The sequence below is a fragment of the Chelonia mydas genome, chromosome 19, assembly GCF_015237465.2.
Source record: "Chelonia mydas isolate rCheMyd1 chromosome 19, rCheMyd1.pri.v2, whole genome shotgun sequence".
Lineage (NCBI taxonomy): Eukaryota > Metazoa > Chordata > Testudines > Cheloniidae > Chelonia > Chelonia mydas.
This window is the reverse complement of record NC_051259.2, coordinates 4,081,882-4,108,350: the sequence shown is the minus strand read 5'-3', so window position 1 is coordinate 4,108,350 and position 26,469 is coordinate 4,081,882. Positions and strand designations below refer to the sequence as shown.

General features: G+C 51.5%; 2 protein-coding genes across 7 annotated transcripts in view; both read left to right on the top strand.

Annotated features, from left to right (window-relative positions):
• Positions 1-10,386, top strand: part of GJB3 (gap junction protein beta 3) — a 30,453-nt gene extending 20,067 nt beyond the window's left edge. For both annotated transcript variants that reach the window (XM_043532214.1, XM_007060704.4), the window contains one exon: positions 5,940-10,386. In XM_043532214.1, coding sequence (XP_043388149.1) covers positions 5,971-6,777 — 807 coding nt within the window. In that variant the 5' untranslated portion in view covers positions 5,940-5,970 and the 3' untranslated portion in view covers positions 6,778-10,386. The remainder of the gene's footprint in view (positions 1-5,939) is intronic.
• On the top strand, positions 9,836-23,622 carry GJA4 (gap junction protein alpha 4). 5 transcript variants are annotated; one of them, XM_043532209.1, is made up of 3 exons: positions 9,836-9,846; positions 18,066-18,184; positions 20,314-23,622. In XM_043532209.1, the coding sequence occupies exon 3, from the start codon at positions 20,332-20,334 to the stop codon at positions 21,334-21,336; it is 1,005 nt and encodes a 334-aa protein (XP_043388144.1). In that variant the 5' UTR covers positions 9,836-9,846; positions 18,066-18,184; positions 20,314-20,331; the 3' UTR covers positions 21,337-23,622. The 5 variants fall into 5 exon arrangements, with proteins under 5 accessions (XP_043388144.1, XP_027678985.2, XP_043388143.1 ...); XM_027823184.3 differs by lacking the exons at positions 9,836-9,846; positions 18,066-18,184 and adding an exon at positions 17,349-17,558; XM_043532208.1 differs by lacking the exons at positions 9,836-9,846; positions 18,066-18,184 and adding an exon at positions 17,895-18,041.
• Positions 23,623-26,469: the final 2,847 nt, after the last annotated feature.

Genomic DNA, 26,469 nt, shown 5'->3' with positions numbered 1-26,469 from the left:
GGGAACCTTTATTCCTTCCCACGATTCATTTCATGACCATGGGCACATTCTTTCCGCATGAATAGTGCAAACACCCAGTGATCCGACGTCTAAAGAGCAATCAGGGCTTTTGGTTACGGAACTTGCTGCTACCTCAGGAAAGGGATTGAAGCGCAGAAGCTGTTGGTTGTCTCTGTTCTGGTTAGCAGCCTCTGAAAAAGACGGAGCATTTGCCCATGAATTTTGGGCAATAGTGGCTTTGAAGTTTTATTCCAGCACATTCCACAGCCGGGCAACATCATCATTTTTGTAAAAAGGCCAATTTTGCCGGGAAAGATTTTGAGCATTTGCCCTTTTGCAGGTTTCAATATTAAAAAAATAATTATCCAAATGAAAATTTGCAAAATATAGAGGTGTGTGCTCAAAATCTGTACAATTTTTCAAGACAACTGGAAGCATGTTGACTCAAAAACAGTCCTGCAATTTGAACCAAGCAAGGCAAACGTCACAAAACCCTCCTCGGAAATTCAGAATGAAATGCAGAAGATCTCTGCTGAGGGTTTCCAGTGTCATGCTGTATTGCATGCACGGCCCTCTCTGTGATTTTTTGCCCGCTGCTATTTTCAAAGGGTGAAATTCACCCCTGTCCAGAAGGCCAGTAAAAGGCCTCTGTGCCACTTAACTCCCTCGCTAGCCTGCTTCAGTGATGCATGGGCTTTTTGCTGACCAACTGCACAGTGACTGCATAAAAATTATCGGGGGGCTACCCTCTTGGTGCTTTCTCAAAGAATCCCATCTCCAAAGAGACACATTTACACCTGTAAAGGTCATTTTGCTAACTTCCCATTACGTAAAGTCAAGGGAGGGTTTTGAAAATGCAGTTGTATCCTTTCTACCTCTAACAGCGCTGCCACCAGAAATAGGCTCTGAGATCAAAATCTAGCTGACAATTGTCTTGATGAAATAAGAAGCACAATGGACTCCAGCTCACGCTCCCTATAGGCGCATTTCTCCCCACCCCCACCTCCCAGGCTATAATCACAGCAGAAGACCACTTGCCTTTTGTCAGTACAGTGAACAGCTCTGATTCAGTGACATGGGCCTGCATGCTCAAAAGTCGGGACTGCTTTTGCGTGCTCAACTTGAGACGCGTTAAAGGGTTGCGATATTCAGAAAGTGCTGAGCACACCGCTGGGTGGGAAACGGTTTTTGTGTCTGATGAACGTTTTCACAACATTGAAACATTTTCCTGTCGCAAATTAGGATGGAAAATCAAAATTGCAAAAATGATCACAAACCAGGAGGAAAAAATCTCAGATCGGGTCAACAGAAACATTTCACTTGGAGAATTTCTACAGGTGTCATTTCGATTTTGACCTGTTTTTACTAATTTCTTTACGATAAGTAGCTTAAATTTTGAAATGAAAAGTTGCTTTGAACTACACCAGAATTTTTCATTTTGAAAACATGGAAATGAAGTGTTTTGACAATTTCAAAGCTTCCCCCCACCCCAATCTTTCAAGTAAAGAAAAGTTGTCAGAACTGCCCCTTGCCTGTAGAAAGTGTGGGTTTTGCTGACTTAGCATTTTCCAGGACAAAAATGGTTCCTTCACCATTTCCTAACCAGCTCTACTGAGCACCCACTGCCTGACAATCAGCCCCTTTAGGGTGTCTTGTGTTGAGCACCCTATCAGTGAGGCACCCCCAAATTACTAGTCCATTGTGAAAATGTAGGGAACAGCTATTGGGCACTAAGAAAGGGACACTCTGTAGTCACTTTTGCTATAGCTACCCCTTAAGGATCAAATTCTGCTTTCAGTTATACTAGTGTAACTTAGGGTGCTACCGAAATTGGCTGAGCTGTCTAGATAGCCAGGTGGTGTAGCTGAGAATATAACAACACCTAGCTCTGGTATAGCAGTTTCATCAGCGGATCTCAAAGCACTTCACAACGGAGGTCAGTGTCATTATCCACATTTTACAGATGGGGAAACTGGGGCACAGAGAGGGGAAGTGACTTGCCCGAGCTCACCCAGCCAACCAAAGGCAGAGCCAGGAATTGAACCCAGCTCTCCTGAGTTCCAGTCCAGTGCCCTAGCCACAATTTGGCCCTTATACCTGAAAACTTCTCTATAGGCACCTAAATCAAGTGCGTCTTTTCTTTGATATTATAGAGAGAACAATATTAAAAACTCGACTGGAATTAAACCACCCACAGAATGATCTTTCCTAGACCTCCGACTTGCGCCTACAGCAGGCAGGGCGTGCAGGGTTAAGGCTGCAAGGGAACCCACCCTGTCTGTTTTGTGTGGCCCAGATGACAGGGAGATTCATTGTTCTAGTTAGGAAGGCATTTAGCTCCCGGGCTGGCCAGCTATCTGAAACTAACTAGACTGGTTAATAAAGCATCCTGAGGCGGCGTGCAGGTAAAACCCAAGCTGGTCTGCCAGGGAGCAGGTTGTTCCAAAGTTGGGGTGGGGGGAGGCGGCACAGAGGAGGCCTAGTTCTGGGAGTTCATGCTACACAGTGTGAGCTATGCAGTCAACTGGGCCATGGCCCGGAAGTCCCAGGAGTGAGCCCCAGCAGAACTGCAAATGAGTCCACTGAGGACTCTACCGGTGCTGTCTCCTGGGGGTCTCAGCTCACTCCCTGCCTGGGCAGTGTATTGTCTTCTGGGAAGAGTATCCCTCCTTCGTCCCACAGAATCACAAACTGCATCCAGCTGCCGCTGGGGTAGAGGGCAGCAGACAGAGCACACAACACTGGGAGAAGGGGCTGCTGCAGCAAAGAGTCCTGGGGAAAACCCCCTCCACAGCCCCACTTGTAAGAAGATTGCCATGAGGTCTTTTATGGCCAGGCAGAGCAGTCAGGGCTTTGGAATTTTGGGAGGGGCTTTAAAGGCAAGGTGGTGGGATATGGGCAGGAGCTGACAAATAGTGTGGCGCTTTCTGAGTCAGAGATTTGCAGACTGATTGTAGCGGACAATCCCAGGAGGAGCAGCCAACGCGTTCTTCGTAAGGCGGGTCATAAATTTTCCATCTAAATTATTTTTTGATGGAAAATTGGGGGTTTGATTAAACCAGTTTTTGATGAAAAATGTCTGCTTTCTGTAGACTTTTTTTTTTTTTTTTTTTTTTTTTTTTGGTGTACTCAAAACACTGAATGGCCAGAAAACTACAATATTTCAATTTTGAAAGACTGCTGCAGTGCCTCTTGGGAGTTATAGTTCCAGTGCCTCCTGCTCCCATTCTCCTCTACAGGCTGGGCTCCCCAGCTGGACTTCATCTCCCATGGTGCACTGCAACCAAGCAATTGCCATGCTACATGGCCCCCTAGCATTATGGCAGATGTAGTCCAACCAGGGAGCCTGGTCTATAGAGGTGAACATGGACATGAGGCAGCTAAACTACAATTCCCATGAGGCACCACAGAAGCATTTCAGAATTGAAATATCTCAGGATTTGGCCAAAATATTTGGGGTTTCAATTTTTTATTTTTTATTTTTTGCTGAAAATGACACTTTGAGGGGGGGAAACCCATACGCTGAATAGCTCTAGTTATTAAATTAAGAAAATCACATTGGATTAGAATTTGGACCTACTAACTTTTCCACAGGATGTTTCAGAGACCTTCTCCTCAGCATTGTCCATGGGCCTCCCACCCCGACCACGGCAATAATGGGGATCGACCTAGCACCATTACTCACCCTCTTCGCTTGGGCCAGGAGCCAGCATGTTGCTGTGCTTTATGCATCATCCTACAAAGTGTGGGCTGCAGCAGATACAATTAGTGATGATTATTATGTATCTAGGGGTGCTTTGCATGCTACGTCCCTGTGCAGAGGGGCTAACCCAGGCCATTAGGAGATATGAGGCAATCATTTAGGAATGGGAAAGTGCAGAGTGGAAGTTTTTCCACCAGCTCTGCTTCCAGGTTGGGTGGTATTTTGATTCTCACACCTGCTCTGTAGTGATCAATCACCTTTATGAGCATTATTACGATTTATGTGTGTTACCATAGCACCTAGTCAAGGACCAAGACTTCATTGTGCTGGGGGCTGTACAAACAGAATGAAAAGACCTTGGATCTGGCTCTTCTGGGAACGGTCACACATTAGCACATGTTGCAAGATCCACACCCCAATATCAGCAAAGGGTTAATACATTTCTGACCCTCTAGACTACGATCCCCTCCTCTTGTTTCCAGTTGTTAATCGAGAGGAGTAAAAGCCTATCATATAATTTAGTTGTTTTATATCCAACCTGCAAAATATTCCACCAAGTTTTTGGTTTCCGGCAATCAGTTTCATGTGGCTCCTGCTTTGTTCTCTTACTGGGGTAAGGTGAAGGCTGACCCTGCATAGCTTGTATATTGGGGAATATGCCCCAAACGCCCCTGACAGCTTGTCTTTGGGGCTTTGCATTTCTTTTGCTGAAATCTACCTCCACAGTGTTCAGTGCATTGAAACACAGAAGTCCTACCCTATGTCTGAATCTCAGGGCCTGATCTTCCACTCACTTTTACCAGCTGACTTCAGTAAAGTCATCCCTGATTTACACCAGTGTAAATGAGCGAAGAATCAGGCAGCTAATTGTCCAGTGCTTTGGTTTGCAGGTAGGTACCTTGCCCAATTCGTCATCTCTTACTAATAAGCCTTTGTCAATGCGATGAGCAATACAGATGAGTCACTCCGCAATTCAGCTGTGACTCAGCAGGCTAAATGAAAACATTCAGCACTGCATGGGTTAATGATGCCAGCTGACCTAGATGTAGCCTGGATTCAGGTGGGACGGCTCCCCTTGGCTCTGACGTGGGCTGTGTTAGCCTCATCCCCAGGCTGACTTTGGTGGCTGAGTGGCCTAAGGAATTAGACGCCTAAATCCCATTGAATTGCAGTGAGAGTTGGAGGCCTAAATCCCTTTGGCAATCCCAGCCTTTGTCACTAGGGAACGGGGTCTGGATTGGACTGATGATCTGTCTGTACCAAGAGGGAGGAAGGGAGGGAGGAAGAATGTATCGGGTGCCAGATCTAGGATCTACTTCAGCTCTGGCCTGGTAAAACCCATAAGCCAACAGGAGCTGCTCCCTCCTGAGCCCAGGTGCAAGGCCCTAATGGCTCTCAGCAAAGCCTCAGCCTCATTCCTGCTCCCAGCTGTGGGAGGGAGCATGCCGACTGGTTTCCAGATTCCCCAAAGAGACGCTCTGGAAACAGTTCTGGAGCGGGGCAGTCACACGGGGCCATTCTGGAGCTCCTGGACTCCGAGCCACCGGTTCTCCAGTCACCAGAGCCCCTGCAGCCACATCGGTCATGCGGGAGAGACTACACTCACAGTGGCTGCAATTAACCCCGTGCAGAGGGCTATCACAACGACTCTGCCGGCTAAATCCCACTCCCAGCCAGAGCTCTGCCCCGAGGGCTTCGGGGTACGTCTACACACTGCAATAAAAAACCAGCCAAACCCATGACAGCAAGTCGCAGAGCCTGAGTCGATGGTCATGGTGGGGGGCTCAAGCTATGGGACTAAAAATAGCAATGCAGACGTTCCCGCTCGGGCTGGAGCCTGGGCTCCGAATCCCGGGGAGGGGGCCTTCTGCAGATGGATGAATTTCCCCAGCCAGAGCTCTGCTCCCCATAGTCTTTGCCCTCTTGCTGGGCACTTTTCCGTTTCGAGGGGTTGAAGTTACAGATCCCTTCTTAAAGGGGTGCCCCCTGGTGTGTTTGCTCCAAGGACAGGGGCAGCCTGGTGTGAGGATCAAGGTATTGAAATGTGAGTTCTTTCAAAACCAAGAGAATCACTGAGCAAAACTGCTTGGACCAGCTCCCAGCTGGGGTGCATCAGTGAAGCTCTGCTTACTTCAGCTGAGCTGCGTTGATTTATACCAGCTGGGGATCTGGCCATTTGATATTTCCCATTGAGTTCCCTTCATCTGCAAATTTCTCTTGCTTTTCTCTGCCTTAGGTGAGTCTGGCTTCCCCCGAGGCCCGTCACCATGGATTGGAAGATGCTGCAGGGCCTGCTGAGCGGGGTGAACAAGTACTCCACGGCCTTTGGGCGCATCTGGCTCTCCGTGGTCTTCGTCTTCCGGGTGCTGGTCTACGTGGTGGCGGCGGAGCGCGTGTGGGGGGACGAGCAGAAGGACTTTGACTGCAACACCAAGCAGCCCGGCTGCACCAACGTCTGCTACGACCACTACTTCCCCATCTCCCACATCCGCCTCTGGGCCCTGCAGCTCATCTTCGTCACCTGCCCCTCCCTGCTGGTGATCATGCACGTGGCCTACCGGGAGGACCGGGAGAAGAAAAACCGGGAGAAGAATGGTGAGGACTGCCCCAAGCTCTATCACAACCCGGGCAAGAAACACGGCGGGCTGTGGTGGACCTACCTGCTGACCCTCTTCTTCAAGCTGACCATCGAGATCAGCTTCCTCTACCTCCTCCACAAGATGTGGGATAGCTTTGACCTGCCTCGCCTGGTCAAGTGCGCCAACCTGGACCCCTGCCCCAACATCGTGGACTGCTACATTGCCCGGCCCACTGAGAAAAAGGTCTTCACCTACTTCATGGTGGGGGCCTCCGCCCTCTGCATTGTCCTCACCGTCTGCGAGATCTTCTACCTCATCTTCAAGCGGGCTGTCCGGAGCCTACACAAGTGGAAGAAGAACTCCAAGCGCTTGGTCAACTACAACCAGGCTTCCACCTGCCAGTGCCACCTGAAGCTGGAGCAGCAGGACGGCAAGGCCAAGAACAAGCCTTTGGATGCCCTCCAGGCCTCCTCTCCCAACTTGACTGTGATCTGACAGGGCGTGTCGGGGGAGGGAAAAGCCCTGATGTTGGCCAGGGACAACTGACTTCCAAGATGGCTGCCTGCCATGCCTCAAGTATTACTGGAGTATTTCAATGGGACCTCAATGGCTATGACAAATCAAGGGAGAGGAGGCGCATCGCCAAGGCAGGAGCTCTCCCCGTTTGGCGTGGCTGACTGAGTTTTGCATTTTGTTGGGGCCGGGCGGAAAGAACAAGGCCCTGGCAGTAAGTTTATATGCTGCAGCTGCTCTTAACATGCAGGGCACAGGTGGGTGGTTTGCCTAGCCAAGGAGGATGTGTGAATCCAAAAGTCTATGCTTTTCATTATTTACATGGTATCAAGCCACTCCATGCAATCCTGCAGGTTGGAGCTTCCCTCCTACGTGCTCAGACAGGCCACAAGGGAAGGGAGGAGACGGCTGGCTTTTAAATCTTCGGAGAAATGACTAATGTAAAGTTGCCAAGGACAATATTTGTCTGCTGTTCTCTCCCCCCTCTGCTAGACTCACAGCTGCCAGGCCCCAAGCGCCAGCTCCCTTCGCAGACTCCATCACGTTGCGTAGAGAGGTGCTTGGGCTCAGTACCTCAGCGGATGGTTCATTAACTAGGATGTTGATGGAAGGGGCTTTATTCAGATACAGAAGCAGTGAGCAAATCCTGGCCTTTCCCGTGAACCGTGACCTTACCAAAGAACCAAGTCCATGGGGTCTAGCAATTCTGTGGGAATAAAGTCATAGGCACAGAGTGGGATTGTGGGTGTCTCTCTTGGGAGAGTCTCTGTAGTTTGCATCTATCTCAGAAACTTCAACCTCTCTCCAAAAGCACTCAGATCAGAGAGCAAAGAAGCCCCCGCACTGTGCCTTCGGGTGCCTAGGGAGGGCATTAAACTTTGCCTGGAAGAGTTTAGTCAGTAAAACATCCTAGATCAAAACCTTGAGTTAATGCAAGAGCTATAACAGTGATTCCACAGCCCAGCTTCTCCGTTCTGAACTGAGTGGCAGGAGTAACAGTGACTCTGCGGGGGAAAGAGTTTTGTATATTTTCAAGAAGCAGCGGAACAGCCCAGTGGAGTTTGGGGGTTTGTGACCTGTTCTGGGCCAGATCTCAGGTGACATAAACGGAGCGAGGCCAGTTTCCACCAGCTGAGACTCTGGCCTTACAATTTTTGGTTTAAGTTGTTTTCTGTTGTAATGTTCAACATTTTCCCTAACTCTGTAAACCCCCGTTACCAAGTAGCTTCTGGCTGAAACCCAATGAGTTCTCCCATTCCTGGTTGAAAATGGGATCGGGATGCAAAATTCAAATTAAACGTGTCAAATTCATCCCTGGGATAACGCCAGTCAAATCCAGTTGAGGTGTCAGTCCAAATACACCAGACATGACTCTGTTCCAGTGAGTTTATTATTAACAATGGTTGGAAATCCATACCCATGCACCCCGGTAACTGATGTTGCATGGTTGGCTAGGTCAGGACATAAGTCCATAAGATCTGAGGAATCTGAGTGTATATGTATTTGCAGGAAGTTCTTGTTCTTTGGATTTTTTTTAGTACTTCACCAAGATGTTTCTGACTAAAATAGAGTCCTGAGTAGCTGATGGTGCACATGCTTGTGTATATTGGGAAACGTTGGCCCATCCCACAAGAATTTTTGAGACTTCAAAAAAAATTCCCGTCCTGAATCAGGACAAAAAGTCAAAACCATGAAAATTTTCATGAACCGAGAATCCAAAAGGAATTTCTGATCTGGTCGAATGAGAGACTTCCTTTTGGTAATTTCCAAACCTTTTGTTTTGATGTTGACCTTTTTTATACTTAAATTATTTTTACATAATTTAACTTAAATTTTGAAACAAAAAGTCATTTTGACCCCAAAACCAGCACTTTTTTGTTTAGGAGCAGGTAAGTAACAAGTGTCTCGGATTCTGCTGGCACGAATTCAGGCTGTCCTAAAGGCAAACATTGGCTTCTGTTGGGACCTTAAGCTCTGTCGATTGCCAGGCTGATATTTACTGATTGGTCAATATCAGGCCATAAGGACCAATGTCATCCTTGAAGGATCTGCATGGAGAAGGTCAGTCTGTTTGCTCGTACTATTGTGCCCTAATGGCCACACAGCTCCTTTAGAAATCCCAGGAAAACATTTCCCTGCTGCGAGAGGACGAGATTAAAAGAGATTCAGAGGTGCAACCTGTTTAGAAGTGCTGTTTTATTTCTCATTAGCTCAGCAGCTGACCGGCCTGGACTGTGAAACAAAAGTCCCAGATCCTTATTCACACACACCGCTCCACCTGTCTCCCTTTATACGCCCAGAGCGGTGTAAAATGGCCTGCATGTAAATGAGAAGCAGGCCCACTCTGATGCGCCGTGTTTTGGTTAACAACCAGCCAGGCCTCTAAACCCGGCTTCTGCTGCCCTGCATGTTGGGCCCAATTCTCTGTTGCCCTGGTAACATTCTGTACCCACTTGGCACCAGTGTGAATGCAGGAGAACACAGCCTTTTGGGCCAGCTGTTTACAGCTGTGTAAAAAGGGCAGCTACTTCTGATCTGCCAGCACTTTGCACTCACTGTGCAGCAGACTGCAGCAGGCGCAGGGTAATGGTGATTCAAGCTTCTGATATTAATAACTCCCCCATCCTCCTCCCCTGAAAATGAATGCCAGGTCGCCACTCACGGGCTATATCTACACTCCAGAGCCTGCGTAGCTATGCTGGCATTGCCCTCTAGTGTAGACACAGTGTACTCTAACAGAAGGAGTTTTTCTGCCTGTGTAAAAGCACCACCTCCCTATGCCGACAGAGGTCTTCTTCTGTCAGCACAGCTGCATCTGCACTGGGGGGTTTGTCAGCATGGCTTTGTCTCTAGTGTCTGGGCTCCACTCAAATTGCCCTCGCTGTGTTGCTCAGGGCTGTGAAACCACGGCCTAACCCCCGGTGTAGGCGTGGCAAAGTCGACAGACGAATTCTTCCATCCACAAAGCTACCACCGCCCAGAGGGTGGATTAACGACATGGACAGAAAAACCCCTTCTGTCTCTGTAGCACCATAGCTGGGCAGCTGTTGTGTGGAAATACCCTATGAGTGAGGGCTTTTTTCACACCCCTGCCCGACATCGCTAGACCTGTATAAGTTTTAAGCGCAGAGCAGGCCAGCCCTCGCTCCATTTTGCTGAGTGGCTGCAGCGTCCAGGGAGTTCTCTCTCAGGCAATGCACAGCTCAGAAAACGTTATAGACGAGAAACATTTAGCAGCTACTTGTCAAACATGTTTGCTGGGTCGAAGTCAAGTTGGGACGAGCTCCTAAGCTGGTAGAACCGGCATAGCCTGTTTCCACCAGCTGAGGATCCATCCCGTTGGGTTTTGATTTGTCAAACCCAGTCAACTTTGTTCGTTTTCTTTTTTGTAAATGTGCCCCTCCCACACTCCTCCTGTCTGGGGCGCTCCGAAAAACGCTTCACAGCAACGCGACTAGTATTTTGTATTTTACAGCTTTCCTGCTGGACTGGGGGATGCATGTCCCACCCCCGGAGGCCAAACAAACATTTGATTTGTGTAATCGACCAGGTAATGGAATGGCCAAATAAATGCTACATTGTTTATCTACAGCTACATGCCTGTTTTCTCTGAGGGATGTATACGATGGGGCATGGCCTCTGCTGGGGACCATTTGCCTATTTTAGCACGGGACCACTGTATCTCATTTAGGAATGTTGCTCCCATTATTAGGGACTTATTGTGGTAGGTGCTGTATGTACACACTTGTCCCATAGAGCTTACAGTCTAAATGAACAGGGTGAAATGGGAAACTGAGGTACGGAGCGGGGAAGTGACTTGCCCAAGATCACCCAACAGGTCAGTGGCAGAGTCAGGAATAGAACCCAGGTCTCCTGAGGTCCTGACCACTGGACCACGCTGTCCCTGCTCGAGATTGCCCACGGACATTGAGCTGGATTTAAGTTTGCTAAACACAAAGTGCCCCAGGATTGAAATGGAGACCAAAGGGAGTCAGCAGCTCAGTATCGCTTTACCCCCTTGCAGCTTGAAGAGGATCAGTGCAACTGCAGTCAGGTGTGGTTAGAAGCATTTCCATGGACAATTGCTGCCAAATCTGGAGAAAAGAGGGGATTGTCTCTGATATGTTGAAAGGAAAACTCTCTTCTGCCTCTGGTTAGTGAAGCAATGGATGGCTGAGATACGGTAGGGATGGGACAGAGAGAGGAGGGGAGAAGGGTAAGTGCAGAGATAGAAGGAGGCGCAGCTGAGGATGGATGGATGCATGAGCCCAAGCCAACAAGTTCACCTGTTTGGCTTCAAGGGTTAGGGTTAGGGTTAGCAGAGTTGGGCCCGAACCAGGAAGGGGGGCTGTAGGCGTGGCCTTGCCCCGGCCCACTGATGATCAGCCCTGGCGTTCCATCAGCCCAGGCCCATCGCCGGGACGTGCGTTGCCCACTTTGCAGCCTGCCACTTCGCTGCATGTCATTAAACTTTAATTCAATATAAGCAGGCTCCATCCCCCCGGGAAATCAAGAAGGGATCAGCCCCAATTATTCACTAACCCTTGATAAATATTACAGTAAATAGGGATGATTTCCATTTAATCTATTCTTAAACAGCCCCGGCTCTATGCAAAGGGCCTGTCAACACTCACTCCAGCTGGGGCTTCAAAAACCGACTCGCCTTGCTGGGCCCCACCTCCCTTTAGGCTTTCCTATTAACCCTTTCGTGGCACCATTCCAGGCACTAGCGCTCCGCAGAGGTCAGTGGGATGTGACTCCCAAATGTACCGGCGGTTCAGAAATTCCTTTCTACCGGGCTGCACCTGTACACCTATCCCTGCTGATCCATCGCCCACTGAAGTCAATGGGAAAACTCCCCCTGGACTTTGGCTCAGGTTCTAAGACAAGGAGGGAGAGAAATCCCAGACTCCTTGGACTTTAGCTGCATACAAATTCCCTGCTTCGAGCAGCACTGGTCTCTGTCATTCTTTCCCCCTGGCCTCTGGGAGACGCCAGCACTCCTAGAAAACCCAGCTTTGACCTTGCCAGCACTGTCATGGCTCAGTCATTCTGGCAGATGTACTAGAGAGGCCATCCAGAGACCTCCAGCCCTGGGGGAAAGGTAGACAGCGACCTTGTCACCAACGAGCATCAGAATCCTCTTTGCTTTGGTGATTTTGTCCCGCGCTTTCACTGCTGACACGTGACGACGCTTCTGGGGCGCATCTGCAAAGACGAAGCATTTCCTAGATCCCCTTGCCAATGAGTCCCAGGAAACAGCCAGGCCTGTGCAGAGAAGAGCATGTGTCCACGTTCCCTGCACCCGCTCAAAGCACAGAGTGAAATATAGTGAAGGGAACGTCAGTCGCTGGAAAAACAGAAACTCACAGAAAGACCAAACATCCGGGGAAGAAAACAGGCCAGAGACGAGCTTCAATCCAGCTGGAACGGAGGAATTTTATATTCTCAATCAGAAAACTTTGCTAGGAGCAGCTAAGGCTGCAAAGAGTAGTGGTGGGCCTGATTCTGCACTTACACCAGCGCAAATCAGGAGTAACTGCTTTGAAGTCAATGGTCCCGATCATCAGCTCTGATGTAAGTCAGCCGAGCACCACTTCTCCAGTGACAGCAGTAACCACTTTAAACCCAATGGAACTGCATTGTTGTACACCCCAATGGCGTAGGACTGATGTAAAAAAGGAGAGGAGAATCTGGCCCAAAGGCTACTAATCAGAGTTGTTTGAATATGGGGGAAACTGTGCTAGGGCATGACCATACATCAGATAAAGGAACCACACCATCCCTTGCTTTGTGTTTGTACAGGGCCTAGCACATCAGGGGTGCTACCAGAAACAGTATTATTTATTATTGAGGCCTATTATTATTAGCAGCAATGCTGAGGTTCCTGCCCCACCCTTCACATTGCCCCTCCACCCTAGTTAATGTGCCTCTTCCCAGGGGCGAATCCCACTAGTTGCTATTTGAAACTAACCTGTTCCCTTTGGTTGACATGACTTGCCCTAGGATTGTCTGTGGTTGCATGGCCACAGATCCTGACCCCTATTGGCCCAGCCCAGGCAGAGGGCATTGGGAGTCTGTGGCCCACATGCACCCGGCTGATAGGAATGAGCGGTGGCTGAGGATAAAGAGATTAGTGTGTGGGTCATCCGGCCCTTGGTGTCTATTTCATGACACAGCAGGGCCTCCTGAAAGAGACCCCCTGCTAAAGAGCCTGAGCTGAGTGCAACAAGATTATTTGTAACCCAATGAGCAGCTCCCTGCCCTGCAGCTCAACCCCCTGCACATTAAACACGTCAGCGGCAGTATGGGTGGGGCTGTCACAAGCGCTCAGCACCGGCCTAACTCGGCTCCCCTGGAAGCCAATGGGACTTAAGCATGTGAAAAGAATTAAGCACATGCTTCACTGCTTTGCTTAATCAGGGCCTATATTCTAAGGGCCACATTCTGATCCCCTGGCTCACGCTGAGTTACATCCCATGCCATGCGTAACCTCCATCAACGCCGTTCAAAAGGACTTAGGAAGGTGAAATTGAGCCCCACCTGATCAGATCCTTGGAACCAAACCCTGTCTGTTGTCCTACTCGTGAGAAGCTCCTCTCTGAGAGCTTGTTTCCTTGTTCAGAACATCTAGAATCATGCCTTTCTAAAGACACAGGGCCATATACCCCATGGGCATTTCAGCAGAAATCCCTGGTTATGCCAGTGCAGGAGTTCTGCTTAAAATCTGATGGCATGTTATGGCCCCTGATTGTTTAATTAAGCTCATCCCATTAGATCAGCGTGTGCCTTTAACCGAGGGAAAGGTTTATTTATGAGAGAGATGATGCTGTTTTTAAGGACAGTAGAACCGCAGAGTTCCGAACACCTCGGGAATGGAGGTGGTTTGTAACTCTGAAACGTTCAGGACTCTGAACAAAACATCATGGTTGTTCTTTCAAACATTTACAGCTGAACACTGACTTAATACAGCTTTGAAACTTCACAATGCAGAAGGGAAAATGCTGCTTTCATGCAGCGTAATTTAAATGAAACAAGCACGGAAACCGTTTCCTGATCTCGTCAAATCTTTTTTTTTCAACTTTCCCTTTTCGTTGGTCGTTCACGTTTATCACAGCACTGTGCTGTATTTGCTTTTGTTTGTCTCTGCTGCCACCTGATTGCCTCCTTCTGGTCCCAAATGAGGTGTGTGGATGACTGGCCAGTTCATAACTCAGGTGTTTGTAACTCTGAGGTTCCTCTTTTGAACTTCAGAAGTTCCAGTGGTTTTGTGGGAATCCACCGTCGGTCCAGTGCCACCCAGGGACCAATCTGGTGAAGAATCCCCCACTGAGGAAAACACAACCCCTGTCCAAGGGCTCTGATTCTGCACCATCTCAGCACCCTCCCCGCCCACTGAGTGCCGTGTGCCAGGCGGAGCAGGAAAGGCTGGTGGGTGAGTCTGCCTGCTGCTAAAAGCCCGGTCCTGTAAGCAAGTCCTTGGCGGACTCCGCTGCACCCAGTGGGTGCTGGCCGTTCCACAGCGGACGTCAGCTCCTTGCGCTGCCACCAGACACGCCGGCTCCCCCTGCAGGTTTGGGTGGGGACATCAGTCCTGCTGCTTTTACTGCCGCGAGGCTGGCCACGCCCCTCATCCCCAGAATGGCGGATACTCCGCTGCTACCAGGCAAGATCACGCTCAGGGGGATGCCATTTTGAGGCGCACACCACCCTGCCCCGCTGGCATAACCTTGCACGCTCTTCAAAATGGTGCCCCCTCCCTCCCCGTCCGATACGGGACAAAACCACGTCCGGGTTTGTCTCAGTACCAGACGGGGGAGAAACTTTAGAAAAGCAGGATCGTCTGGCCTAAAACCGGACCAATAGCCTGCCGAATTGCCACATCTGGCTAACGAAGCTATGTGGCCCCCGTGGCCACGGTATCTGAGCACCTCCTAATCTTTGAAGGTATTTATTCTCCCAAACCACCCCAGTGAGGCAGGCCAGGGCTGTCACGTCCATTGTACAGATGGGAACTGAGGCCCAGAGAGATCCTGGGGGACATTTTCAAAAGTGTCCAAGGAGCCTAAGACACACTGGGACACAGGCGCTTTTGGAAATGGAACTAAACCTAAATCTTGGGGGAGGCGGGGGAGCATGGCCCAGTCATTAGGGTGTTGGCCTGGGTGCATTTCCCTTCACTGCCACAGACCCCCTGCATAATCTTGGGTCACTTTGTGCCTCAGTTTCCCCATCTATACAATGGGGATAACAGCACTTCCTTACCTCACAGGGTGTTGTGAGGATAAACACATTACAGACCATGAGGTGCTCAGAGACTACGGTGAGTGGGGCTGGATAAGTACCTTATATGGAGAGAGGCTTAGAACCTGATCCGCTGGAAATCACCCACATTTCAGACAGGCCTGAGAATTCAGTGTCTTTCCTCTCAGAATCCAACCAGTTTGCCCAAGAGGGAGTTCAAGAAGCAGTGCAGGAAAGTGGAGGCACCTGGCTAGCAAAAATTGCTGAGAGTAGCCACATAGCCTGAAGGAGTCACCAGCACCACTGCTGAGCCGGGGACCTGTGGCCTCTCGGCACCTCTGGGAATAAAGCCACTTTCATCTAGTAGCCTAAATATGGATTTAGGAGCTGAACTTTAGGGACCCAGGTTGGAAAATAGCAGCCCTAAAGTATCACCTCTGTTTAGGGGAGGGCAGAGAGCGAGGAGAGGGGGAGGGATGGTGGCTTATTTGGGTGGATGAGAATAAACTGGAGGGGGGGAAAGTCTTTTCATTCTTTTAAAACCCTGTATGATCCGAATTCCTCTTGCTCGTGCCTTTCTCGTTCTGTCCAAAGGGTGGTGCTACTCGCTAACATCCAAGTACCTGGGCAGTTAGGAATGCAACAGACCAGAGGGGACGGGGAATATACTGGTAGAAGCACCTTTATACTGGTACAGCTGTCCCCAGAATTAGGGCTTGTGCCAATACAATTGTATGCGGGGGGGGGGAATCACCCCCCTAAACCAACACGTTGCTCTGGTACAAAATGTGTGTACAGGGCAGGTTATAGCCAGAGAGCGAGATCATGGGTTTGGCTGTGCCTCGCCTCACAGCGTGTGCTGGGTGCTGTCATGTACCCTCGTGCAAAGAGAGTGTAACGTGGGTGTGGAATGCTGCCCTACGAGGGGTGCACGTGTGTGTGTGTACATGTGTGTGCGTGAGAGAGATTCGGAGTGCAGCAGAGAGAACAGCCCTGTCTAGATTAGGGAAATCCTACAGCTCGTTCTAAAAGGAGTTATCAACCCAGATTTAATTAACCTGTTTTTAAACCCCAGGGCTCCTACTGTGGTCAGGGCTTTACCACCTGTGGTCATGGTCAGCCTCTAACCCTGAGAGTCAGAACCCTCTAACCCTGGTCCTCAGCCCCGTCTTCCTTTACTAGCCACCTCTGGGCCAGTTCCCCTGCAAAAATCAACCTCGTGCCCCCTTGCCATGGAACCTGCAAGTGCCCCCCTCCCTTTCGGCTGCCGCCAACCCTCCATCCCCTCTGCCTGCAGCTCTCAACTCGCTCGGCCCTTCCCTGGGAGCCAGTCACCTCCTCCCTCACCTCCCTGAGCGTGTGATTGAGTCTGCACCCCTCACTGCCGTCGCACAGCCCTCAGCCAGGTGACTAGTCCCTGCCGAAATCCATGGGGCTTCCCAGGTAAGTGCTGCTCAGTGCGAGCGAGGGTGGAAGGATCAGGCTCTTTATGGTGGATCAGGCCCAGCTGGGAGCAGTCTGACCTGCTCCTGAACTCAGAGCGTCCCAAACCCTTGCGTATGTCACCAGCCCCAGCAACAGCCCAGAGAGAGCTGTTCAACTTCACCCCCCTGCTAGGCACTTATCCTGCAAGCTCAACCCCCTAAGCAGAGCCCCATGTGAACTCTGGGCCAGGGCCTTACCCCTTAGGACAAGGGGGAGCTAGACGAGGGGCGACGGACCCTTGGCAAAGCATCTGAGAGGGGCACTTCCTAGGCTCCCAGCTCCCGTAGCCCCCAGCCTAAGTCACTTGTGCACCGGCGCATTGGTTCAAATGCCAGAGGTCTTCCCTGGCTTCAGGGGAAGACGGCCCCAAAAACAGAGCTTTATCGGGGGCGATGCCCCCACAGAGGCCTGGTTGTCACCAGACTCTCACAGCTCAGGTCCCTGGCCCGGCATCTTCCCAGCAGCCCTTCACCGTGTTAGTTTTGGCTCCACGGGGGAGGCCCTGCCCTGGCCTGATAGGAGTATTATTTCAGCCCTGTCTGGCTTGTTTTCCTCCATTTCCTATTTCCAGGCTGCCCTGGCCCCGTCTGCGACTCCCTGTGAAAGAGGAGGGAGCCCAGCAGGGCCACTCTCCCCCCTGTCCCCGCGGCCACTTCCCCCCGCCCGCCGTTCTGCTCTTCCCCCAATATTGCGGTGATTTCACATTCAATCCGCGGCCAGGAAAAGAATAAAGTCCCCCTGCACACCTGCCAAAGCAGCTGCCCCTTTAAAGGAGGGCTCTGCAGCCAAACTATTAATTTTACCAACCCCCAGTTTCCTGCGGCTCCTCCCCCCGCCCCCCTGTGTAACTCTATCCAGGGTCAGTTTCCTCCTTCTCTCTAACAGTCTCAGGGATTCGGTGGGAGCAACAGCCTCCTGCGTAAAGAGCCACAGGTTGTAACCCCCTTGCCCCACCTGGGGCAGAGCATTTGATTCCCAGCCTGTGGGCCAGCAGGGAGCCTGGGCCTGAAGTCACCCAGTTGTGCCTGGCTTCGGTGAGTAAACACCAGACTCCAGCTGGCTGCTGGGTCCCTCTGCCAAGCAGCCCCTCTGCTCTGGGGCATGGCTGGGCTGGCCAAGGTGCTGGGACTGGGGACAGGGGCTCAGCCCAGATGCTGCAAACCAGAGGGTTGCTGCAGGGAAGGGGATGGGGGAATGCAAAGGGGGTCTGTGTCCTAGCCCCCTGCATGCACCTTGGAGCTCAGGTGATGCATGCCTTAGCCCTTGGCTTCGCACCAGGCTGCCTCAGTTTAACCCTTTTATGACTGCATCTGGCCCCATCAACCCGTCTCCATTGTGAGTCCTTGCTTTAAAGAGCCAACAGACCCCTTAATTGGTTAATTGATAGGTGTTCCTTACAAATGAGCTTTCTAGGCTAGGGGCATGGTGCTGCAGGAGCCCCTGTCCCGAGCGGGTGGCCACTGTGCTTAGCTCTGAAGTGCCCTTGGAAAGTGAGTGAGACCCTGGGAAGGAATTGAGTGAGTGAATCCCCCTTCGGGCAGTTAATTGGGGTTGAAATGCCTTGTCTCTCCATTGCTGCCTTGACTTTCCTGGGTGATTAACATCAGAGTCTGTTTCTGCTGAGTTGGGCTCTGAGTAACTAAACTCTGCACCTCAAAGGGTAAGAAAGTGGTAAAGTGGGGGGGGGTCTCTGCTTTGTCTGCTGCTGTGACCCTGGGGAGAAGGATAGCGCACCTGGAGCTTTCAAATCCTGCTCTTCTTCCCCCCCCCGCCCCCCACTTTCTCGCCCAGGCAGGGGTGCTGCCTGGAAGGCTGGGCTCCTGTCCAAGAGGGCTGCTTAAGCCCCAGTGCTTTTGTGTCTCTAACAAGCTCCTCAGTAAGGCTGTCAAAAGGGGGGCACACAGCAATGACACAGCTGTCTATGCCCAGCCTCCAGCTCATCTGCAGGGGAGGCTTCTAAAGAGAGGGGGGACTGGTCTGTCTCTAACCTCTTACACCCCAGGTGTGGGCTGCTGCCCTATGCCCTTGCTCAGGGACAGATGACCCACCGGGCACCTGGATGCCTTGGCACGAACCTGCCCTGTGGCACTAACCCAGCTCTTACAAGAAGCCAAGGGACTGCTAAAGTCTACGTCCTGCCTCAGTGGCTTCTCGGCTGGACACCCTTTGGCTGGAGCTGTTGCCAAGGGCTGGTGGGAGAGAGGCTGTGCTAAGCCCCTAAATTCCAGGGGCACCCATGCTTCGCAGTGCTAAGGGGGCAGGGCTGGTGGCTGGCCAGGAAGGTGAGGGCTGCCCTTAACTGGCCCTGCACCTTTTACTAAAAAGAGCCTGCCCCCAGCTGTAAGGTGGCTGCTTTCTGATGGACCCTTGTTACAGCTGCACTTGTCTATTCATCTAACCAGGCTTATCAGCACCCTGCAATCACCAGGTGAGAGGGGGTGTCCCATCCCCCCCGCCCCTTCCTTCAGTGGCTAATGCTGTCTAGCTAGTGTAGCTTTCTCTGCTGGATATTTGTGGTCTCCCAGCGTGGGGGCTTGAGTCTCTGGAAGGCTGACATCTTGCCGCAGCCCTAGTATTTTGGCAGAGATGGTAGCCGGCTTAAATCCCCAGTGGTCAGCTTTAAGGTCCCATAACTAGCCCAGGGCTCCCAGGAGGGAGTAGCTCTCCCTATGCTCTGATGGCATGGCTAAGCCAGCATAGCAAACTCCTGCCCGGGCTTCAGCTGGGAACAAATGTCTTGTGCTCCACCGAGGCCTGACTAGAGTTGCCAGGCGTCCGGTTTGTGACCGGAATGCCTGGTCGAAAAGGGACCCTGGTGGCTCCGGTTGGCGGGGCTAAGGCAGGCTCCCTGCCTGCCCCAGCTCTGTGCGGTGCCCAGAAGCGGCCGCCAGCACCTCGTGCCCCCACCCCGAGACGCATGGGCGGCCAGGGAGGCTCCACGCGCTGCCCCCACCCCGAGTGCTGGCCCCGCAGCTCCCTTTGGCCAGGAACCTCAACCAGTGGGAGCTGCGGTTTGAGGGCAGCGCATGGAGCTTCCCTGGCTGCCCATGCGCCTAGGGGCTGCCACGACGTGGCTTCTGGGAGCTGCAGTAAGCACAGCTGGGACCCCGACCCCCGTCCTGCACCCCTGCCCCACCCAGAGTCCTCTCCTGCATCCAAACTCCCTCCCAGAGCCTGCATGCCCCCAATCCCAGCCCAGAGCCCCGTCCTGCACCCCAAACCCTTCATCCCCGGCCCCACCCTAGAGCCTGCACCCCCAGCTGGAGCCCGCACCCCCCTCCTGCACCCCAACTCCCTGCCCCAGCCTGGTGAATGGAGGGAGGGAGGATAGAGCAAGAAGGGGTAGGGCCTCGGGGAAGGGGTGTTTGGTTTCGTGCGATTAGAAAGCTGGCAACCCTAAGCCCGACCTCACCAGCCAGTTAGCACCTAACAGGAGCTGCCCATCTGAGTCCTTCCTCTCCTGCAGAGCTACCTGGTCCTCAAAGCGATAGCACACACAGCGTTAAACCTAGCTCTGTAGAACCCAAGAACTGCATGCGGAGCTGGCTAAAACCCAGCGTCTCGGCTCAGGATGGGGGTGGGCAGGCTGTGGTGTCCCTCTGGCTCTTGTCTGGGCTCCTAGTCAAACGGAGCACTAGCCATGGAGCAGAGTGGTGGGGAGTGCTGCCAGGCCGTGTGGCAATCTGGGAAGCCCCGTGTGTCTCCTACCTCTGGCTTTCACGGAAACAAGGGCTGAAAGGTCAAACTGTCAGGTTGACTTAACTCTTGTTCTCTCTCTGCCATCAATAGCACAAGACCCCTTAGAAGATGGGGGACTGGGGCTTCCTGGAGAAGCTGCTGGACCAGGTCCAGGAGCACTCAACAGTGATTGGGAAGATCTGGCTGACCGTGCTGTTCATCTTCAGGATCCTTATCCTGGGCCTGGCCGGGGAATCGGTGTGGGGGGACGAGCAGTCGGATTTCCTGTGCAACACCAAGCAGCCGGGCTGCGTCAACGTGTGCTACGACAAGGCCTTCCCCATCTCCCACATCCGCTACTGGGTGCTGCAGTTCCTCTTCGTCAGCACCCCCACCCTGGTCTACCTGGGCCACGTCATCTACCTCTCAGGGCGGGAGGAGAAGCTGAAGCAGCGGGAGAGCGAGCTCCGGGCGGCGCAGATCAAAGACTTGAAGGTGGAGCAGGCTCTGGTGGTGGTGCAGAAGAAGATGTCCAAGATCTGCGTGGCGGAGGACGGTCACATCAAGATCCGTGGCTCCCTGATGTGGACCTACGTCATCAGCGTGATCTGCAAGAGCATCTTCGAGGCCGGCTTCCTCTTAGGCCAGTGGTACCTGTACGGTTTCTTCATGCCACCCATCTTCGTGTGTGAGAGGGCCCCCTGCCCCCACAAGGTGGACTGCTTTGTCTCCCGCCCCACTGAGAAGACTATCTTCATCATCTTCATGATGGTGGTGGGCATGATCTCCCTGGGCCTCAACCTCCTGGAACTCTTCCACCTCTGCTGCAAGAACCTGCTCAGCAGCGTGAGGAAGGCCTCCTCCTCTCCCAGCCCAGCTGTGGACATAGACTCCTTCCCAGACAGCAAGCAGTGCCATTACCTCCCCCTGAGCGAGAGCCACTCCCCTCCCTACCTGGCCTACAACAAGCTGTCGAGCGAGCAGAACTGGGCCAACTTCAACACCGAGGAGAACCTGGCTCTGCGCAGTGGCCACAAGCCCTCCCCTGAGTCCTACGCCGCAGGAGCCCAGCCCCTGCAGGAGAGGCAGGCCAGCCGGCCTGGCAGCTCTGCTTCCAAGAAACAGTACGTCTAGGAGAGCACTGAAACCAAGCTGCTGTGTCTCGGGGGTATCCTTTGGCCCTTGAACGAGGGGACACTCTGGTTCTTGGGCATCTTGGCCATAGGACCTGTTTGCTATAGAGGCTTTAAAAACAAAACCAAACCCAAAAGCTCCTGTTGGCGACCCACTTTGGTTAACTAGCGGGCACCTCCTGCTCTCCACTGTTCATTGTGTGTCTGTGTATTTAAAGTGTGGGTGCCGTAGATGTGCTTTCAGGTATGTGCACCTCTCTGCAGACTGGTCTTGCCATAGGACGTGCACGTGGCTCAATTGAATGTTGCATTGTAGCCAGCTGGCTGAAGTTTACAGGGTGCGAGGACCCTTCCTACCATTCTGCTGGCAAAATGTACCTCAGGCTCCCTTGGGGAGGGTTATTCTCTGGTGCCTTTGTCTGTACAAAAGACCCTAAGTAACCGATGTCACGTGATACCAATACATTCGCCTTTCTCCAGCTGCAGTCCCAGGAGAGCTGTTGCTTTCTTTTTTTAAACTGTGTAGACATGGAAACCAAACAAAATCCCTTCTTCAGCTACAGAAGCATCTTCAGTGGAAAGCTGCCTGGGATATTATGCAGCTTGCGTTCAAATCCAAGGTGCTTTGCCTTGGGGTAGACCAGCGACTGCGTCTTTGGGGCAATATGTGGGGAAATATCCTTACTATAACTAGGGGAGATTTCCCTTTCCTGGTCAATGGTTTCCATCAGCTCTGATCAGAGCTGTGCTTTGTAACCTAAACTCTAAATCTCTCTAGTCAAGATCTTTAATTCCTAACCGGTGGAGTTAATCTGGCCCAGCCTAGGTCAACAATTGTCCTTCTAAAGGAGGCAGTGGGGGAAGCCTATTTGCCTCTGAGATCTTAGCAGCTGCAATCGTTTGGCACCAGCCTAGAAATTCCATTGGGCAGCTTGCTGTAAGAATTAATGTGGGGTTGGGGTCACTGGAGTGCCAATCAAAGCAGCTGGTCCTGCTCATAAACCAAACATCTCCTCTTCTTCTGGGTCACCTGACAAAATAATCCCAACATCTAGATCTTGCCACACCAAGTTGAATGACTCAGTAGCTTATCCGTCCAAGCTGAGGTGCCTGCCCAGGGTGAGGAAACTCTGATGCACTAAGGAAAGGACGTATCACAGGACTTAACGCCTACTCCTCTGAGTTCAGTCACCCCAGAGCAAAGTTATAAGCACTGTTCCCCATGTATGTTCAGAGTAACTTGCTGTCCATGTATTTATAGGTGTAAGGGATCCCCATGGGTAGCTCCAGTAACAGCCCTGGTCCTCTGCCCCAGGTGGCCTCATTTCTGAGGCACAGATTTCCATTGGTTAATTTTTATTTGTATTTTTAACCTGCTGCTCTGACTTTAAAACGACTGCAGCTTCAAAGCCCAGTATTTGCCACTGGCTCTGTTAAGCTGTCGGTTGGCTCGCGCTACGTGCGAGTGTTCACTTCCCGGCTGCTTTACAGGGATCCCACTGTGTGCTCAATTCTCCTGGGAATGAGGGGCCTTCACGTGTGGAGTGCGAGCACAGGGCCTCTGCCGGAATGGGGCTGCCCACAGATTCAGCCAGGGTGGAGGGGAGCGGGGATGTTGTGAGTGAATTGCCCCATTCAGAGATCTAGAACCACTGATGGGGGGGCGGGGGTTTAAGGCTGATCACGCTCTTCCTAGGTTCCCTTTCCTCGGGCTCTCCGATAGGGACTGATTGCACCAGTCAACAAAATGAGCAACTCCTGGCCGGCAGAGATCTGATACTGGAGTAGCTGGGGGGGTGGCGGGGGTTGAGGTGTGGAGCTGCCTGGCAGAGTGCTCATGCGCACTGTTTAGGCTGTTGATTATTTCACTTTAATGAGCACCCAAGTCACCCCCAAAACATCTTAATTTTAAAAAGGGGTAGGAAAAAAAATCCAGTAACTTTGTTTGTTTGCACCAATGTCCTTTCCTGCTGGGGTGTGACGTGCTGGGAGGGTGGTGGGCTCAGGGAAACCTGCTGTCCCTCCTCAAGAGAGCAGGCTCCAATGAATTGTGCCTGAATAATCCCAAAGCTGTGAAACCAAAAGGGTCTAGCCTTATGTCCTTCTGATTGTTTGTTCCATTTTTAATGTAAGCCAAACCACCACAGATGCCTGCTCAGTCTGTATTCTTATCTCACCAAACTGCACATGCTCCAGGCTGAGAGAGGAGCAGATGGAAGTTGCTCTTCAGCTCTTTCTGGCAGACTTAATGTTACATTTTTGTCAAATAAAACTTTGACATAAACTACCTCCTGCCGTGTCTGTGTGGCGCTTTCTCACAGATCTAGTGTAACGCGTCTAGTCCGGTGGTTCTCCGTCTAATGCTCCCAGCATTTCACAGTAAAAAGCTGGGTTACTTGCCTTGCCTTCTTTGTCACTATCAGCGGCGCACTTCGAATGAAGTTTTCGCCTGACACTATAAATTAACCTGGGGTCTAGTAAATGTGGCGATCTCACCATGCACGACTTGGGCTGAAATGGTCTTGTTTGAACTTCAACTCCAGGCGCTGACCAGACATATGAAGAATGGGAATGACCTCAATTCCCTCCATACGGGTGTACCCCAGCTATAGCTCACTGCCTTAACCCCCCGTATCATGGCTCAGCAGCCTTTCTTCAGCCCTTCCTCACAAGCAGCCTCACTATGGTAGATTGATTTCAGTGTGACTAAGGGCTACAGTGATAAAGTTAAGGGGGGGGGGGAGGGGGGTTTCACATGCCCCAAAAACTGAGGGAGTGGTAACTAATGAAGAGGACAGATCACTGATTCAGTGCTAGCTGTGTTAATAGGGCTAAATGTATACATCTAAGAACAAAGGAGGCCCTACTCCTAGTGTGGGGATCTCTAGCCTGGGAAGCAGGGAACTGAAAAAGATTTGGGGGGGTTGTGGTGGACAATCAGCTGAACGTGAGCTCCCAGTGTGACTCTGTGGCCTAAGGCAATCCTGGGACCTATAAGCAGGGGTATCTCAAGGAGTAGTAGAGAGGTTATTTCCTCTCTATTTTTGGCAGCGGTGTGGCCCCTGCTGGAGTTCTGTGTGGAGAACTGGTCCCCACCATTCAAGAAGGATGTTGATGGATTGGAGAGGGTTCAGAGAAGTGCCATGGGAATGATTAAAGGATTCGAAACCCCGCCTTAGTGACTGAATTCTTTGAGTCTGTTTCGCTTAACCAAGAGAAGGTTAAGGGATGACTTGGTTACAGTACCTACATGGGGAGAAAAAAATTGGATCATGGTATGCTTTTCTCTGCTAGATTGAAGAACCCGTTCTCCATTGTGTGAAACAAGAGCTAGACACATTCAGACTGACAAGGTGTACGTTTTTAACACTGAGAGTAATTAACCATGGGCCCAACTCACCCAGGGTGGGGGGGGATTCCCTGTCCCTGACCCTGACCCTGACCGTTTTAAAATCAAGGCTGGATGTTTTTCTAAGAGGTCTGCTCTGGGAGTTATTGGGGGGGTGTTCTCGGGCATCTGCGATACAGGGCGTCAGACGAGATGATCACAATAGTCCCTTCTGGCTTTGGGGTCTATGAATCTTAGTGTGACTCTATTCCTGGCTTCACACAGCCTGTGCTGGGGAGGAACTCTGACTAATAGTTCAGACTCTTGAGTGGAGACTGTCCTAGGGCTGTTTTGCAGGGGACTGGCCTGCGGGGTAGGCCAGCCTTACCATCCTTGCCTCTCTTGTATTGTTCGTGTGCTCTCCAAGGTACAGTGGTGAAGTGGAATTCAGGCCGTGGACTCACCCGTTCTCACATAATAGGTGGAAATGGGCTCTAGATAAGCTAAAACTCCTATATTGTTTTCTGCTTCTATAACCACAGGGCTTAAAATACACCAGAACAGGCCATTCTCTCTGGCAAACTGCTGTGTAAAAAGGGTTTCAAAAATAACTCTGAACCACGCACTTTCCTCCCCCCCCCACCCCCCTCCAGCTGTGAACTGAATTCATATGCTGGATGAGCAAATGGGAACAGTAGCACCGCAGTCAGCTGTGGAAGGAAATAGAGTGAGGCCATCGATGCCCTATGCCTGTAAAAATGGCACTGAGCTCCTGTGTTTATCCGCTTGGTTTCACATTGAATGTGCTCAGGGTACAGGCAGAAGGCTCTCTTTTCTCTCAGACTGCCTGCCAGCCCTGCCTGCTGCACTGGGGCATCTGAGAGTCGAGCTCTGGGTCCTTTCTTGTGCATTATTGCGACTAACACAGACGCTGATGCCCTCAGTGGCACTGGTGCAGCCTTGTTGCTTACTCGGAAACTGTAGTAAACAAACTCTCTTGATGTGGGGGGAGCGAATAGACTGCTAGATTGAAGAACCCAGGCTTAGCAACAGGGAGCAGACCCCTTCCTCTACTAGGAAGGTTGCCTTTTTCATTCCCACCCTAGCTCTCTCCTGCTAGGATTCCTAGTTTGTTCAGGTGCCGGTGATGCTCTCTCCTCTATAAATCTCACAGCTGTGGCAGGTGACTCTAGTGATCAGGGCCTGGGGCTGGGCTGCAGAAGACCTGGTTTGTCTGGGCCATCTTTCTAGTTCTGCCACAGATGCACCACCTGACCTGGAACAAGTCTTCGTGCCTTGGTTTCCCCATCTGCTAGATAAGGCTAACGCTTATCTACCTTGTGCGCTTCAGGCGTGAGGCTACATGCAGCCTGAGTACAAGATATTGGCTATTAGTAGGGATGGCAGAAGAGTGTGTGGGGAGGTGCTGGTGGTTTTGCCCTTCCAAAGAGAGGTGGGCTAGTCGTGAGTTTCAGATGCTAGTCTGTGACTTGGGAGAGCTGGGTTCAATCCCCAGCTCTGCCACAAACTCCCTGTTTGATCTTGGCTGAGTCGCTTAGTCTCTCTGGGCCTCAGTTCCCTACCTGTAAAATGAATAATAGCCTACTACACTATCACTAAGCTCACTAGGAATCCCTAGAGTTACACGAGTGCGAGTGAGACACCAGTTAGGCCCTGCATCCTTCGCAGGGTGCTACTGTGAGGTACCATCATGCATGACACACACGGATATGCAGAAATGTCTGTCAGGGAGGAGAAGTAGATGCTTTTCCGGAGGGATTCCCACTGGAGCCAGTCCTGGGTTGG

What these genes read in the sequence shown, in the direction of transcription:
- GJA4 (XM_043532209.1), top strand. Translation starts at nt 20,332, where the DNA reads ATGGGGGACTGGGGCTTCCTGGAGAAGCTGCTGGACCAGGTCCAGGAG.